This window comes from Saccharomycodes ludwigii, chromosome V (assembly GCF_020623625.1).
Source record: "Saccharomycodes ludwigii strain NBRC 1722 chromosome V, whole genome shotgun sequence".
NCBI classification, from domain to species: Eukaryota; Fungi; Ascomycota; class Saccharomycetes; order Saccharomycodales; family Saccharomycodaceae; genus Saccharomycodes; species Saccharomycodes ludwigii.
In genome coordinates this window covers 1,329,194-1,344,785 of record NC_060204.1, presented here as the reverse complement: position 1 = coordinate 1,344,785, position 15,592 = coordinate 1,329,194, and the positions used below count along the sequence as shown (strand labels likewise).

The 15,592-nt window shown below is 31.3% G+C and overlaps 6 protein-coding genes across 6 annotated transcripts; 3 read left to right on the top strand and 3 right to left on the bottom strand.

Annotated features, from left to right (window-relative positions):
• Positions 1 to 6: 6 nt before the first annotated feature.
• On the top strand, positions 7 to 4,794 carry HIR3 (Hir3p; the record flags this gene model as incomplete). Its single annotated transcript, XM_046078885.1, has 1 exon — positions 7 to 4,794. One exon carries the CDS (start codon positions 7 to 9, stop codon positions 4,792 to 4,794), a length of 4,788 nt encoding a protein of 1,595 aa, XP_045934001.1.
• A 371-nt stretch (positions 4,795 to 5,165) lies between these two features.
• HOM6 (homoserine dehydrogenase) lies at positions 5,166 to 6,248 on the top strand (the record flags this gene model as incomplete). The annotated part of the gene is made up of 1 exon (XM_046078886.1): positions 5,166 to 6,248. The coding sequence occupies one exon, from the start codon at positions 5,166 to 5,168 to the stop codon at positions 6,246 to 6,248; it is 1,083 nt and encodes a 360-aa protein (XP_045934000.1).
• A 182-nt stretch (positions 6,249 to 6,430) lies between these two features.
• IML1 (GTPase-activating protein IML1) lies at positions 6,431 to 11,356 on the bottom strand (the record flags this gene model as incomplete). Its single annotated transcript, XM_046078887.1, has 1 exon — positions 6,431 to 11,356. One exon carries the CDS (start codon positions 11,354 to 11,356, stop codon positions 6,431 to 6,433), a length of 4,926 nt encoding a protein of 1,641 aa, XP_045933999.1.
• Positions 11,357 to 11,769: 413 nt separating this feature from the next.
• On the bottom strand, positions 11,770 to 13,431 carry SCDLUD_004384 (GAF domain-containing protein; the record flags this gene model as incomplete). The annotated part of the gene is made up of 1 exon (XM_046076727.1): positions 11,770 to 13,431. The coding sequence occupies one exon, from the start codon at positions 13,429 to 13,431 to the stop codon at positions 11,770 to 11,772; it is 1,662 nt and encodes a 553-aa protein (XP_045933998.1).
• A 486-nt stretch (positions 13,432 to 13,917) lies between these two features.
• RPN10 (proteasome regulatory particle base subunit RPN10) lies at positions 13,918 to 14,733 on the bottom strand (the record flags this gene model as incomplete). Its single annotated transcript, XM_046078888.1, has 1 exon — positions 13,918 to 14,733. The coding sequence occupies one exon, from the start codon at positions 14,731 to 14,733 to the stop codon at positions 13,918 to 13,920; it is 816 nt and encodes a 271-aa protein (XP_045933997.1).
• Positions 14,734 to 15,165: 432 nt separating this feature from the next.
• SCDLUD_004382 (uncharacterized protein) lies at positions 15,166 to 15,447 on the top strand (the record flags this gene model as incomplete). The annotated part of the gene is made up of 1 exon (XM_046076728.1): positions 15,166 to 15,447. The coding sequence occupies one exon, from the start codon at positions 15,166 to 15,168 to the stop codon at positions 15,445 to 15,447; it is 282 nt and encodes a 93-aa protein (XP_045933996.1).
• Positions 15,448 to 15,592: the final 145 nt, after the last annotated feature.

Sequence of the window (15,592 nt, the reverse complement as noted above, 5' to 3'; positions counted from 1 at the left end):
AACAAAATGTCTTTATTCAAGGCATTAAATTTAGAAGATGAGGTTGGTACCGGAAATAATACAGTCCAAGAACAAGAGGAACATACTAGAGAACTTCAAGTTGAGCAAGGTTTTAGGATCTATGACACTGCTTTAAATTTCTACAAAGATAAAGAGTATCAAAAGGCTAAAGCTACTTTTGAAGATCTATTCCAATTGGAGATTTTAAAACCAAATTATTTTGGTTACTATTTATACAATTCATCGACATTAGACAAGTTGAGATATCTATGTTATAGAAACAGAGGTTTTTTATACTATGAGTGTTTAACTGAAAATTACCAAAACATGCAATCGGAAGATATTGTAGAAGATATCTTAAAATGCATCACTGATCTATTAGAGGCGTTGCAACATGGAACTCCAGATTATCAATGTACCGAACTATTGGTAGATTTATTTCAAGCCTTTAAAAGTAAAAAATTACAACGTTGGATCCTAGAAACCGAATTGACAAGGGATAGCCTCATATCAAATTCAAGAACATTGTTGCCTCAATGGAAAAAATTTATTACAAAAGAACAGCAAATCTTAAAAGAGACTAAGGATGAGGTATTTTCCGTTTTTTTGGAAAATCTTTTTCTAAAAAACAAAACCAACAATAACATAAACAACACTTCAACTTATAAAATTAATGAAAATATAAATCCATTGTTGCTAAAAATCAGCGAAATGAAAGCACAAGATGATAAAATGATCAAGGAACTTTCCATCTACGAAATTATTGTTGAAGAAAGTTCATGGGATTCACTTTTTATTGGTTTTAAAGCTTTGACTCCAAATAATAAACTACCGATTATGCCAACTAAAGTAAATGATTCATACTCTGAAGTTGACGAATCTATTGAGTCAGTAAAGATTTTGGTCAAAAATAAGAAGCAAAAAACGCCTGAACTTGTAAAAAAGGAGGATAGCAAATCTGCTGTAACAAACAAAGAGGAGTATTCTGTTCAAAACACAAACAAAAGGTCTGCAGAAGAAAGAATAGTTCAAAGGGTTAGCAAACGAGTTCGTGAACGAAACAACAGTTCTGAGAAAGAAAATAATGTGAATCGTATATTTTTGTCAGAATTTAATAAATCATTGAAAGCTTTGGGCTTTGATGGTATTGAGGAGGACCTTTTTTTGTCAGAAAATGTTCCCTCAACATCAGAAATGGCAGTGGCCATCAAAGATTTTTACGATTGTTTATCAAATTGGTCGAATAAATATGTGGACATATTAAAACAATCTTCTCCGGAATACAATACACAAAATTCGAATGAGCTTGAAGAAATCGTGTGTATCTTAGGAACAAGTGCTTTTGGTGATGAAGTTAATAATGCGCCAATGAATGTGTTACATGACCAACTTTTAGATGAATTTATTTCTGAAGTAAACCAATGTCACCCGCACTTTCAGCAGCTAAGAATAAAGCTACTGTTTACATTACTAAGCAAACATGGTTCTGTGTGTCTTGTAACAGACACGCTTTGGTCAGCTGATATGTATGAATATGTAGAATATTCTGTTGTGCTTTTGGAAGAAGATTTATTTGATCTTATTGTCGACTGTGACAATAAATACTGTTTGTTTGCTGTTTCTATAATTGAAATATTAGTAAATTTGTTTTGTAGAATGACAAAAGAATTGTTAAAAAATAGCTATCCAGACCAAAAGAAAAATGAACTTGAAGAGAACTTAACTTTTATTTCGAATAAGATTGAGAGATGGGACAATTTTTTACGGCAACATACAAGTATATCCCGGTATCAATGGGCAATGTTATACTTTTGTCAGGCATTTGATCAAGCAAACGACATACAGATGATTAAAAGTTTGGAAAGCATAAAAAAAAAATTGAAAGCTGAAGAAATATCGGCTAATTGTAATTATAGGTACATACCCAGTTTAACGACCGTTAATATTGAAAATGAGATATCTAAAATAAATATTCTCAAGAAATTTCGCGACCCAGAGAATCTAAATCGAGCTGAGAAGTTGAACTCTTTACTAAAGATTTTGAATACAACCGGCAACAAAGAAAATTTGAATTCTGAGGAAATAGTTCTTTATAATTTTATTGAGAAATGTCCGTTTATTTTTAAGCTTCAAATATGGGATATCATATTCCATTATTTAATAACAAAAGGTAATGCTAAAGATGCTGAACACAGTTACTTTAAACTTTTAGCAGAAATTTTTGGAAATATTAAGTCTGATAGATACAAAGCTATGAGTCCATCACAAAGGCGTACAGTTTTGATAGTAACATTAAACAATCTTGGCAGATTTACAAAATACTATACACAAATTTTATTAGACGCACCTTTAGTTGTTTTAGAGTTGGATACTTGTTGTACGAATTTGCTATTTTTGGTTGAAGCTTTCCGTTTCTTCTATTCTATTATTCATTATGAAATGATGTGCCTCAAAGACTCTAGTATGCACTCTTTTTTCAAGAAAGCTGAAAAATCTTCTCAGATTTTAAAAGAATTGTTCGCCAACATTGCAGCCATTCTAAGTTACTGCTATTATCAATGTTGTATCTATAAACATGTTTCCGATTTAGAACCTCTAGTCTGCGAATTTTTTAGCAATTTTCACCAACTGATCTATTCGTTTGGTTTTTGTGATTCAGGATTATTTTTACAGCTCAATGAGAAAATTATATATACTTTCCACTCAGAAATTACATTCGATTATCTTCACCAAGTTTTATACTGCAGGTACCATGTCCATATTACCAATTCCGAACATTCTCAAATTGAGTTACATAATACTAAAAAATCTGTTATGTCCAAAAAAAATGCCTTGGCATTGGCTCGGTTTATCGTAAGATACCAATATGGAGACTTGAATCCAATGTTTGGCCCATTAAACAAAGCAAGTTCTAAACAGTCTTTAGACATGATTTTGGAGGTTATTGGACAACCCAATTATGAATCCAACTATATCATATCCAGAAACAATTGTTATTTTAAAAAATATTTAGAGAGCCCAATAACTGTGGATTTGCTAAGAGCGGCACTTAATGGAAAATTAGATATTGGTATAATATATGCTGAGGATCCATATCAAGATTACATTAAATCGAATGTTTTTTTTGTATTTGCTGTACAACAGCTCAATATATATAAAATAAGAAAGAAAAGCATGCAAGCTCGACCATCAGAGTTGGACACAGTTATCATGCATTTAAAATCAGATATAATTTTTGATAGCGGAAAATTTGAATCATGGTTTTTATTGGCAAAGTGTTACAATTATATCGTTGATGACGATATGACATGGACATCAGATAAATTAATTGTTTTTGAAAAGAAAAAAAGTATTTCGAAATTTCAGAGGTATTCTATTTTATGTTATATGATGGCTATCAGTTTGTGTCTACAAAAAATGCCTAATGCTATTATAGGAGCAAATAAAGAGAATCTATTCTTACTCTGTGAAATGCTAGAAGCCTTGGGTTCTAGTTTAACTATGGGTTATTTAAAACCCATGGAAGGTTTGTGCTTTAAGCGTGAAACTATGAAAGCATTATTTATGGATGAAGAAGGTCATGTATATGTGAATGGGCCAAGTGAAAACCAACTAATCTCGGATTACAACATTAAAAAAGGTATAATTCTGTCCTATGAAATGGCAAATAAAACACTTTTGGCAACGCCACAGATGAAGGGCAATTTGTTGTGGGAAATCCCATACCATTTTGCCAAAGCAAATTTCAAATTTGGTGCTGTATTTGACGAATATAAAGAGCAATTGTTACGGTCGTGCAGACTATCTTGGGATATTAAGACACAGAAAAATGAGCACATATTAGAACCGCATTACTTTTTAATTGTCTGCTGTTACAAGTTGGTTAAGAGAGAGGAAATATCAATAGAAACTGCATTGGCCTATTTATCTGAGGACAATTTTGTGTTCCAAAAGGGAGATGAGTTTTGGAAAGGCAATGAAGATACAAAAGAAGTTTTTTATGAAAAGTGTATTGAGTTATTACAAGTTATTATTCATTTGGACAAAAAAAAGTGGTATCATAGACCAAAATATAAAATTGCTAAAATTTTATTCGAAGATTTATCTCAGTTGGACAAAGCTTTAACCCAGTTGGAAGAGTTGGTAAACGCAAAGAATGTGAACAAGAATTTAGTGACCATTTGGAAACCAGATTTCGAAAGGCCTGGTAAACACTTTGTGTATACGACCGAATACATTGTTTTTTACATTGAACTTTTATTTTGTAAAAACGATATTAAGGGAATCTCTCAAGTGTTGAAAAAAATAAAAAAATTTGGATCGGGAATGTTAAACATGAATGCAGTTCAAGAAAAGGCATCAAGGCTATATTGTCAATGTGTTCAATCTACTTATCAAATAAATGATAAGGAATATGTTGAGCAATGGTTGCCAACGGTCAATTTTAAGGTTTTTAATGTAATTTCACAAAAAGTTTACGAAGATTTTGATATAAAAATATATGATGCACAACTATTAGAAGTCTTTTTAGAATCTGTAAATTTAAAAAAGGGGACGATTATATTTGATGGGATATGTATTGGACTATATATTAAATATTTTTATGGGCTTGTTCTAGTACAAAACCAAGAATTGGAGGATTCTATTTTGCAAGCAAGTGAAACACAACAATCTGAAGGCCATGGCAGTATTGGTAATCGGAAGAGAGTGAGTAAAAAGGATATATTTGATAGAATAAACCCGTTGGTGGTGAAAATAAATGATTTGCTGAATAAAAAAGGAAGGATAGAGTGATTTCTTTTTGACGACTTTATATATACTTTTTTAAAGTATATTTTAACGAGTAGCCCTTTGCATTTTCACGTGACATTATTTTTGGGTATTGTTGTCAAAACCTTTTTCGTGAATTATTTTTTTTTTTTTTTTTTTTTTTTCTTTCGAATTGACAACGATTTATCGAGTCAAAATATTAGGAAAAAAAAAAAAAAAAAAAGTTTTTTTTTTATAATTATATATAAATACTTCGACTCAATTGTCTTTTTTTTTTAACCTTCTATTATTATCTACATACTAATAATGTATATATATATATATATATATAATAAAGATTAAACAAAATAAAATTAAAAACTTCTTTACGAAAAAGAAAAGTATAACTTTGAGAAATGTCTTTTAAAACTGTTAACGTCGCTATTGTTGGTACTGGTGTTGTTGGTGCTGCCTTCTTGGATCAAATTCTATCCATGAAGTCTAACATCACCTACAATATCATTGCTATTTGTCAATTAGGTTCCTCTTTAATTTCTAAAGATTACAAACCCCTAGAAATAACCGCTTCTACTTGGAGATCTGCTATTGAAAGTTCTGCCTCTTCAGGTTTATCCACCGAGGAACTATTGGAATTTTTAAAAAAATCTCCTTTGCCAGCTATTTTGGTTGATAATACCTCAAACGAAAATTTGGCTAAAAGTTATCCAAAATTTGTTTCCAGTGGTATTTCCATTGCCACACCAAATAAAAAAGCCTTTTCTTCAAATCTTTCCTTGTGGAAAGAGATTTTTACTTTTAGACCAACTGATGGTTTGGTTTATCATGAAGCTACTGTTGGTGCTGGTTTGCCAATTGTCAATTTTTTGAAAGAAATAATTCAAACCGGTGATAAAGTTGAAAAAATTGAGGGTATTTTTTCAGGTACTTTGTCTTATATCTTTAACGAGTTTTCTACGGTCAAACCAAATACTGTCAACTTTTCCGACGTCGTTAAAGTTGCCAAAAAATTGGGTTATACTGAACCTGATCCAAGAGATGACTTGAATGGTTTAGATGTTGCCAGAAAAGTTACTATCTTGGCTAGAATCGCTGGTTTGGAAGTTGAATCACCATCTTCTTTCCCAGTTCAATCTTTAATTCCAAAACCATTGGAAACTGTTTCTACTTCTGCAGAGTTTTTGGAAAAGTTGCCTGAATACGATTTTGAGTTGAAAAAATTAAAGGAGGAAGCTGCTTTAGAAAACAAGGTTTTAAGATTTATTGGTCAAGTAGATATTCCAAGCAAAACCGTTTCCGTTGGTATTGCTAAATACGACTTTTCACACCCATTTGCTTCTTTAAAAGGCTCTGATAACGTTATTTCCATAAAAACTAAACGTTATACTAACCCTGTTGTTATTCAAGGTGCTGGTGCCGGTTCTGAAGTTACTGCTGCTGGTGTGTTATCTGATGTTATTAAGATCGCCGAAAGAGTATAGAAAAAAATAAAAAATAAAAAATAAAAAATAAATAAAAAAAAAAATAGTTTTTTGTTTACTTATATAGAAAAACGTATTTTTTTTTTTTTTTTTTTTAAAATAATAATAATAGCAATAAACATAGTAACATATACTATCGCAACGCAATAGCTGTCGCTTCGTTATTTCTCTCAAACAACTAATTAAAGTTCTTGCTGGTTAGCCAATTGCTTCTTGGCGTCTGTAAAAATCTGTAAAAGTTTATCATAATTTAAGCACGTTTTCTTGAAATCTAACATAATTTTTTGTGAATCAATAAAGTACTTTGCTGAAGAAGTAGATCCTTGGAAGTTTCCAATCGAATTGTTAACATTGACTCTAGAAAGATGAATATTGTTTGGTGCAAGAAACAAATCTCCATTTTCTCTAATTTCAGCAATATAAGCACCTGTGTTGTGAACATATTGAGCCAATCGAAATTGAGGTTTACCCCATGAATACATTATTTCGTATGGTGCATTATCGTGAAAAAAGGCAGACGCCCTATTGTCCAATAAAAACCCAGAAATTCCTAGTAAATAAATATGATAATAAAACTTATTCTCTGATAAAATAGCATCCTTATTAAAATGTTCGTCAAACCACGGGTTTAAAGCCAATTTGATATCAACAAAAGAGTGAAATGGATTTTGTGAAGGTATAGCGCACAATTCTATCCAAGGTATTTCAACTAATTTCAAACCGTATCTTTCACACAACCTTGACCAACTATTAATCAAATTATCTATAAGCTTTGGTGAAACAGTTAACCATTCAAGTCTAATATGATAACAATGTTCTGGGTTATGGACTCGATCAAAATGGACTGTGCATATTTCTTTTTTGGAAGATTGACCGGAAGGATCTAGGTCTAAGTACACTGAAGAACTTAAAACAATGTTAGGTTTTGGCTCAGGAGTTATTATATCTTCATTTATATCAGGTGAGAGAATAGTTTCATCTGAATTATGATATCTAGGCGATTTAATAGAAGTCATTATATTTAAGGCGGCCGTAAACTTGCTACTGTTTACAGACTTCATACTAATTGAACGATCTCTATTTCTTGTTAAACTATGTTGAGATAACGTTAATGGAGAATCTGCATTATTGTTGTTGTTGTTATTAGCCGTGGTAGTAGTAGTATTGGTGGTGGTGGTGGCGGTGGTAATAGTATCGTCTCTAGCGTCACAAACAAAGCTTGGCGAAATTTGATAAAAGTAATGGCCATCCAAAAAGCCATGGCGATCTAAAACATGCACAAATAACCCCTTGTTCATTAGCTCTTGTCCGTACAGAACTGCCTCCTCTCGTGTTTCAATATCTGTGAAATGCTCCAATAACCAATTGACAAGAGCAGACCCAACGAAACAATTTTTATGCTTTTTCCAATGCCAAATTCTATTCACCATAGTCAAATGATCTTTACCATGCTGCAATTCATAGGAAATTACATCAATGCTTGTATTTTTGTTAAAAGAGTCAGAATCATCATAAACTATTAAATCTTTCATGTTGTTTTTGAACAACTCTGCTTGACCACTTATAAACTGGAATAAAGGACCCGTGTAAAAGTATATTTCTGGCAATATTTCTTCTTTTCTCAAGTTTTTATTCTTTCTTTCCTCATCAGATCTCAATCTAGATCTGTGTATAGCAGCAATCAGTTTGGTAAGTCCTTCTAATCTAAGTTCTTCTTCTGTAAGTTTTTCATTTTTTGCATTGCTAGAAATTCCAAAAGTGTTTGCAGGCACAGATGCCGGTAATATAACAAATTTTGACCTAAACATTTTTTTGTTTTTATCTAAAACTGAATCTTCATATCCTGCTAATATCTGATCCACTTGGTTCCAATTCATTTTCTCTCTTTTAGAATTAATTGGGTCGATGCTTATGGCTCGGTAACTGTTTTCGTATCTTGTTTTAATCATCGATGTGTAACTCCCTAATCTATCCAATGTATTTAATGTTTTTTTCCTTATGTATCTTTGAATGTTTATGACACCAGTATCATCACAACATAATCTATGAATCTCATCTTCAAGAAGCAAATAAAATTTCTTACCAATATAATCATCATCGTTGAGAACGGCACTTACGTTTGGATTGGCTAAATCTTGCAAAGCTTCTATCTTGAGGGTCTTAATCCCCTTGCAAACTTGAAATCCGCATAGAATTCGGACATAAATCATTTTTTTCAAAAGTTCTAGTGGTGTTGGGGTTAAAATCTCTTGATCCGGGTTTAAAGTGACCGAATGGTTCCGCAATTCATATAATTCTTCGAATTCTGAGGTGGTTGGCATTAAGGATGTCGTAACCGGCAAATCCGCCGGAGTTGAGAACGATTTCCATTTGCTATAACTTTTAGGTACAAATTTAGGATAGACATCTTTCCACCTGGCCGGTATTAAAGAAACTGCCAGTTCTTCATCAAATGGAATTGAAGCATTATCAATCTCAATACATGTATCATTTTCAGTGATTTTCCGAACCCTCTTCTGGTTTTTTGTCACTGTTAGTTTGTCTTGTATCAGAGAATTACTTCTAGAAGCACCTGACTCCGCAACAGATTCCGCATCATGTAGCAAAGACCTGCCACTAAACGACGAAAAGTTTTTTTTTAAAGATTCCCTGTTGTTATCATATTCACCTAAACTATCTTTATGTACATTTAAAGAAAGGTTATCGGTCCCTTTGGTTAATTTTTCAGGCAGATTTTTCGTAGTATTTGTGGGATAAAAAAATTCAGGCAATATTTTCGAAGCAACTTTGTGAGTCAAAGATGTCATGTAACTTTGATTTTTGTAAGCAGACTTTAATGAATCTGTTGCTAGGGAGGGACAATCTTTTGAAATTTTAGGTTTTAAACGAGTATCTGTATCCTCATACTGCGCTTCGCTAACTGTATGAATATCTGCAAAAATTTGAGAAGTATCAACCTCGTTCAAAACAGGGGCAGATGATTTGGGCTCCCGCCATAAAAAATTGCACCCTCCATTAGTAGTTGCTTCCTTAATTCTATGGGTATTATTAAAGGTTTCCAGAAAATCAGATGAAAAAGATGTATTTCTGTTTTTTTTATCCAAACATAAATGGTCAGTGAAAACATTTTTTTCATATTGATGAATAAACTCATTTAATGATTTGACACTGGAAAATGGAACTAGCGGGCTGATGGTAATCTCTTCCTTAAGCTCGTTTTCAGTAACACCCATCATTTGGATATCATAAATCTTACACCTCGGATGCCATTTTCCGTACTTTTTTAAAACTTCACTCCAAAATGAAATGCTTAACCATATTGGGATACAATGGTGTAACTCGCCCGAATAATCCAAATATCTAAATAAAGGTACAATATGGAGTGGTGGTTGGGTTAGACAAATAATGTCCATTGTAAACTCAAGTGACAACAACTTCTTTGATGTTAATTGCAACAAATCATAATCCACGTCAAATAACCCTGTACCCGGACTAATAATTATTAGGTGTGTGGTAGTATGTCTTAAGTCTATTTGTCTGAATGGGTCTAAAAGTAAACAAGAAGCAAGATTTACAGATTCCAATATATTGGTTTTAACTGTTTGGCTTAGTCTTCCTTGAATTTTAGATGTACCGTCTGGTTTAACAACGTTTAGCAAATCTTTAGAAAATCTCATGAACTCGATTCTTAGAGTTTCCATGATTTTATCCCAGTGGGCAATACTAACTTGATCCGCCACAATACGATAATAATCTTTTGAATTTTTTTGTCGTTCACCTGGCTTTAAACTTCTAAAATCCGTGTTAGATAAATCCACATTTGCTGAAAGAATAATAGTGATACTATGATGTGTATCGATTTTTTTCCATTTTTTGAAAATCATAGGAAACAAAGAGTTGACCACTTGGTGGAAAACAATTTCCCCATTTTGTTCAAAATGCCACATCTCCTCAGTTATTTGAATAATGAAAGTGAATTTTGCGCTCTCTGATCTAATAATAATTTTGGTCTTGTCTCCCACATACCCGGATAGAATTTTTTTACCATTTTTATATATGCCTGTAGCCGCCAACCGAAGTGAGTCTATAAAAGTTAGTTTTTGTCCACTGTAAACACAGGTGTCAACCATTGAGTTGGAAATTAACCACATATCCCCTCTGTTAACAAGACAATCCTTAACATTCAACTCTATTAGATCTGCCTGGGTTGTTTCTTTGTTTTTCAATTTTATCCAAACACGTGATTTAATTGGTAGGTCCAATTTTTTTTGTAATTCCCCAGTTGCTATAGATACTGCTGGGTTATTTGTTCTTCTATTTAACGATATGCTATTGTTACCAGTAACAGTGGTATTATTGATGCTGTTGTTACTTTTAATATTGATGCCATGGACGCTATTTTTCCTTTCATTAGTAGCGGTGCCATTGTTATTGAAATCTTTTACAATAAAGTACAACTTTTTATCTTCAACTTTATGGTGCATTTTCCTGGGCTTAAAATTTCCTGAAACAGAAGTTGATGATGGTTGATTGGATAATAAATTTGAGTGGTATGTTTTCAGTTCTGCTAAGTCCCCTTCTTTAGCACCGGGTAGCTGAGAAATATCTATTAAAAATGGTTCTTTAGATGATCTGTTATCGTGGAAATATAGCTCAAATGGATAGGACTTTTTTTTAATTTTCACTGCATTATATCCATCTTGCGGTACCTTTGTTAAGTTATTAATATTCTTTGTAACATTAAATCCTATGTTAGAAGACATAAATTTCTCAGTGGTGTTATCAGTAATCTTTTGATTGGTAATATTGCTTCTCTTATTGGTTTGGAATTTTGATTTAATTCCCGAGGTATTCAACTGATATCGTCTATTATTTATTCTAAGTCCATTTTTATTGTTACTGTCATTTCTAATAGAATTGGAGCCTATTGTTAAAGTATTATCTTTTATCAGTAATGTGCCTTGGTTTATGGGGGTAGTATTATTCTTGAAGTCGTTACCGCCTTTTTTATTGAGAGAAAACTGTATTGAACCATTAGATGGAGTAACACTATTTATATTAGAGTTATTATTTAGTATTTGAGCTCTAATGTAATCTTTATTGTTCATTTCTTTTTTGCTGTTTTTCTGTTTGTTTGTTTTTTTTTTTAGCTTTTGGATAGTAACAGTCTACTAAGGTCAGTATTGGTTTCCGTTTTTTTTTTTTTTTTTTTTAATTTTTTTTTCGCTTGAAGAGAAAATAAAAGTTGGAGGATTTTCAAAAATATATTTATATACTTAAAGTGGTCACTTCCGAATAACTCACGGACAGTTTTGCAAGCAAAGAAAAAAAAAAAAAAAAAAAAAAAGTAAAAAGTACATTAATATATTTATTGGTAGTAAAGTCGGTAAAAATACCTCAGAAAGTGCTGGTGATCATCCTCTCCTTTTGCTAGAAATAACAACTAGATAATAATTACAAGCTTACCAATAAATGTTTAAATGTACCTGGTAATGTTACTATGCTTCATAAATTAACGTACTTAGCGAACATTATACAAGTTTCTAAATAAACAGCAATTGCCAAATATGTCACTAATGACATCGTCACTTCTTGGAGCATTTTCTTCTTGAAATGAAAAACAACAAGTCATATAGGCACCTGATTTTAGCATTACACTAACAATACTATTTCCTCTTTCATCTCTACTTTCTTTTTCGCATTTTCCGTCATTATTTCTACTTTTGTGTATTTTATCTTTTTTATTTGACATAATATTGTTTCTCACTATGGTTCTAGCAGTTCTTGAAAATGGCATTAAAAGTCCTGATTTAAATTTGGTTTTTGAACCCAATGAAGAAAGATAATAAATCCCAAAATCTGAATCAAATGCTCTATAAAATAATCCGTTGTCGTCTAAAACTTTTTGTTCTGCATTATTAATGCCAGCAGAGCCTAGAAGTCTAATTTTAATCGTTTTGTTGTCAATTGCAATAAGTTTATCTCTATATTCAAAATTTTCTGCATTGAAAGCGTATTTATTATTTGGAAGATATTTCTCATTAATTTTCATTGGTTGCATAATGCGGATTTCTGCTACGCAAACAAAATTGAAAAAAAATTTTTGGGCAAGATACTGGCAAAATTTGTGCGAGGCAATTTTAAAATCAATATATTTAAGCAACTGGTTTGCCAACTCTTGTGAACCTAGTTGTGACATTTTTTTCAAATTCAAGTTTGTTTTACCCAGCTTCAAACGCTTATTAGGAACATAGGAACTTCCTGAACCATCCTTTTCAAAAATTACGTCCAGAGTTGTTCTAAAGGAAGTCGCTCTTCCAATTTGCAGTATAAGATCATGCATATTGTTGTTGTTATCATCAGATGCAACAAGCACTTTGTCCATTCCAAATGCTTCCTCGTTCTCTATTTTTTTACCATCTAATTTGCTCCGATTATTGTCTAATAAATGCGTCATAATTTTTTTGGCTTGCATTGTTAAATATCCAACGTTATCCTTTGTTAATTCTGGATGAGGTTTTTGGTCAAAAATAGCCAAAACTCCGATCACGTGCCCAAATGAAGTCACTAGAGGAATGCCTGCATAAAATTTAATAAATGGATAGCCCTTGACGCAGGGGTTGCCCTTCGTCCTCCAATCGGACGCAGTATTTGAAATAACAAAGGATCCTTTTGATAAAATAGTATGTGCATCAAGAGATATTTCTCTAGCACATTCAGTATTATTTAAGCCGATTTTGTGTTTAATAATTTGGGCTTTTTGTGCAACTAGGGATACTGAAGCGCCAGAAACTAAAAAATGTTTAATTGTCTTGACTAAAATTTTATTAAAAAAGTTATTATCCTTCCATTGTATTTTGTCCATGTATAATCTTACTGTTTTTAATCTTTGTTCTTCATGGTAACTTTCAGGTGGAACCATCATGTTGGCTTCTTGGAAACTTGCTGGACAAGGAACTTCAGATAAATTCCACTTTGCCTTAGAATAACTATCTAAAAAATGAGCCTTAGTTAAAGTTATATTTTTTATATATGGACTTTTCCCATTCAAAAAAAGCAAAGGTTGTTTACTTTTATGATTATAGGATCCAGTTTTTTTGTCCGAGTTATCTGGTAATACATTATTTATTCTGTCAGCGATTGAATTATTAGAGTTGACTATCCTTTGTTTTGGTAAATTCATTTACTATATTTGGAGTTGGTGGTTAATCTTCTGTCATTGAATAAAAATGATGCTATAATATATATAGTTAAGTACACGACATATAGCAAAGTTATCTAGTACGTTTTTGGTGGTAAATTGACCAAATTTTTCAAGCAAAGGAAGGTTTTATTATGTGTGTTTTTGTGTACATAAAACTATGTTTATTTTACAAATAATTAATTTTATTTTCGCGGAAAAATGACGTAGTAAACTAAAAACTTGATATTATACACTGAAATATAAACAAAAAGAAAATGCAAAACACAAATAACAGTCTAAAATAATGAACATTAATTTAAAATCAAATCTTTATAAATTACTATTGATTATTTATCTATTAATAAAGTTGAGAGATAATAATAATATATATATATTAATAATAAAAGATAAATATTTAAAAGAAACTGAATAAATTGGGAAAAGAAAAGAGAAAGAAGAAGAAAAAAAAAAAAAGTTACTAATATATCATAAATTTTTTGTATCTTTACCTTGTTCTTCCTTTGGTTCTTCTTGTTGTTCTTGTTGTTGCTGCTGTCTTAATCTTTCTTGTCGTGCCTGTTCTTCCTCCATAGACATACGTAATGCCATGGCTAATTCTGGATCTACACTTGGATCTACGCCAAAATCCATAAAATCATCACCACCACCACCACCACCCATGGTCATACCATCTGCATTACTGTTGGAACTATCTTCTAATATAATAGGAGAAGAAGCTATATGTTCGTATAATAATTTAGGTCCTGGTGCCAACGTGAGCAAAGTGCTTTTATCTTCAGAAGAATTAGTGTTATTAACAGCCTCATTGAATTCCTCTAATAAAGAAGTATTGGTAGTAGTTTCACCGAAATTTACTATATCAACGGCGATACTGTTTTTTTTTAATTTTTTGGCCAATTTGATCAAATCCTCCCTACTTTCCTTCATAACTGGAGAACAAAGGAATAATATGATTCTTTGGTGTTGATTTTTGTTTTGACGATGTTTTAAAGTTAGAGAAGCAATTTGAAGGGCGGTCGCAACATGTATTTCACCCTCTATACTAGTCTCATTTAGGCCTGACAATATTTTACCATGCTCTGAAGTAAAAGTAGATAAAACTTGAGGATTATCACCGGCCAATGAAATTAATGCTAAGGTATTTTCTGGGTTACTATTTCTTTTAGCTCTAAAAATGTAACTAATGGCATCCAACTGTGCCTCATATCTTGTAGGTGCAAAATCGCCGTTTCTTGAGTATTCAGAATTATCAAGAATTAAAACAGTAGCTTCTAAAACCATTTTTTGCTAATTCTTTTATTTCTTCTCTTTTTTGATTGTTTTATTCTTTCTTTACGTAATTGTTATTTATAGGCTTATATGAAACAAAATATTTTAAAGGTGGCAAAAACACCTTTTTTTTTTTTAAATTTTTTGTTTAACCAAGAAAAAACTCAAAAAAAAAAAAAAAAAAAAAAAAATCTTGAAAAAAAAAAAAAATAAAAGAATAATTCCGAATAGATCTCGGATAGCAGTGATAAGATTATTATTGTATATTTTTAAAACCGGAATTATATATAAGTTTTATTTTACAAAAGGAAAAAATAAATACGATTAAGTTATCCTAAAAGAAAATAAAATAAAAAAATAAAAAAAAAAAAAAAAAAAAAAAAATAATGCTCAACTTAAAGATTGTATAAATACATAATCAATTAAGAATCCGATCACTTATAAATGACAAAGGAAGAACATTTAAATAGTAGTGTTCTAAATCAAAAAGATGAAACATCAGAAAAAGAACAACTTAAAAGAAAAATAATTGAAAAATTAACCTCCAAGTATAATTCAGATGTCAAAAATATGCAACATCTTTTACAAACTTCTTTGGATGAGTTGGATGCAATTAAAAGGCAATTGAAAACAAATGGTAATAACAGTTCTGGTAACGCTAATAATTTAACTATCCGAGAGGTATTAAAAGCGGAAGCAACCGGACCAGTAGCAAGAAGCGTGTAAAATGATTTTAGTTCAAGTACAAATGAATTTTTTAATCTGCAGGATAACCAACACAGTATAGCATTGAAACAGATACAATAAATAAAAATATACATAAATAAATAAATACATAAATAAATAAATAAATAAATAAATAAATAACCAC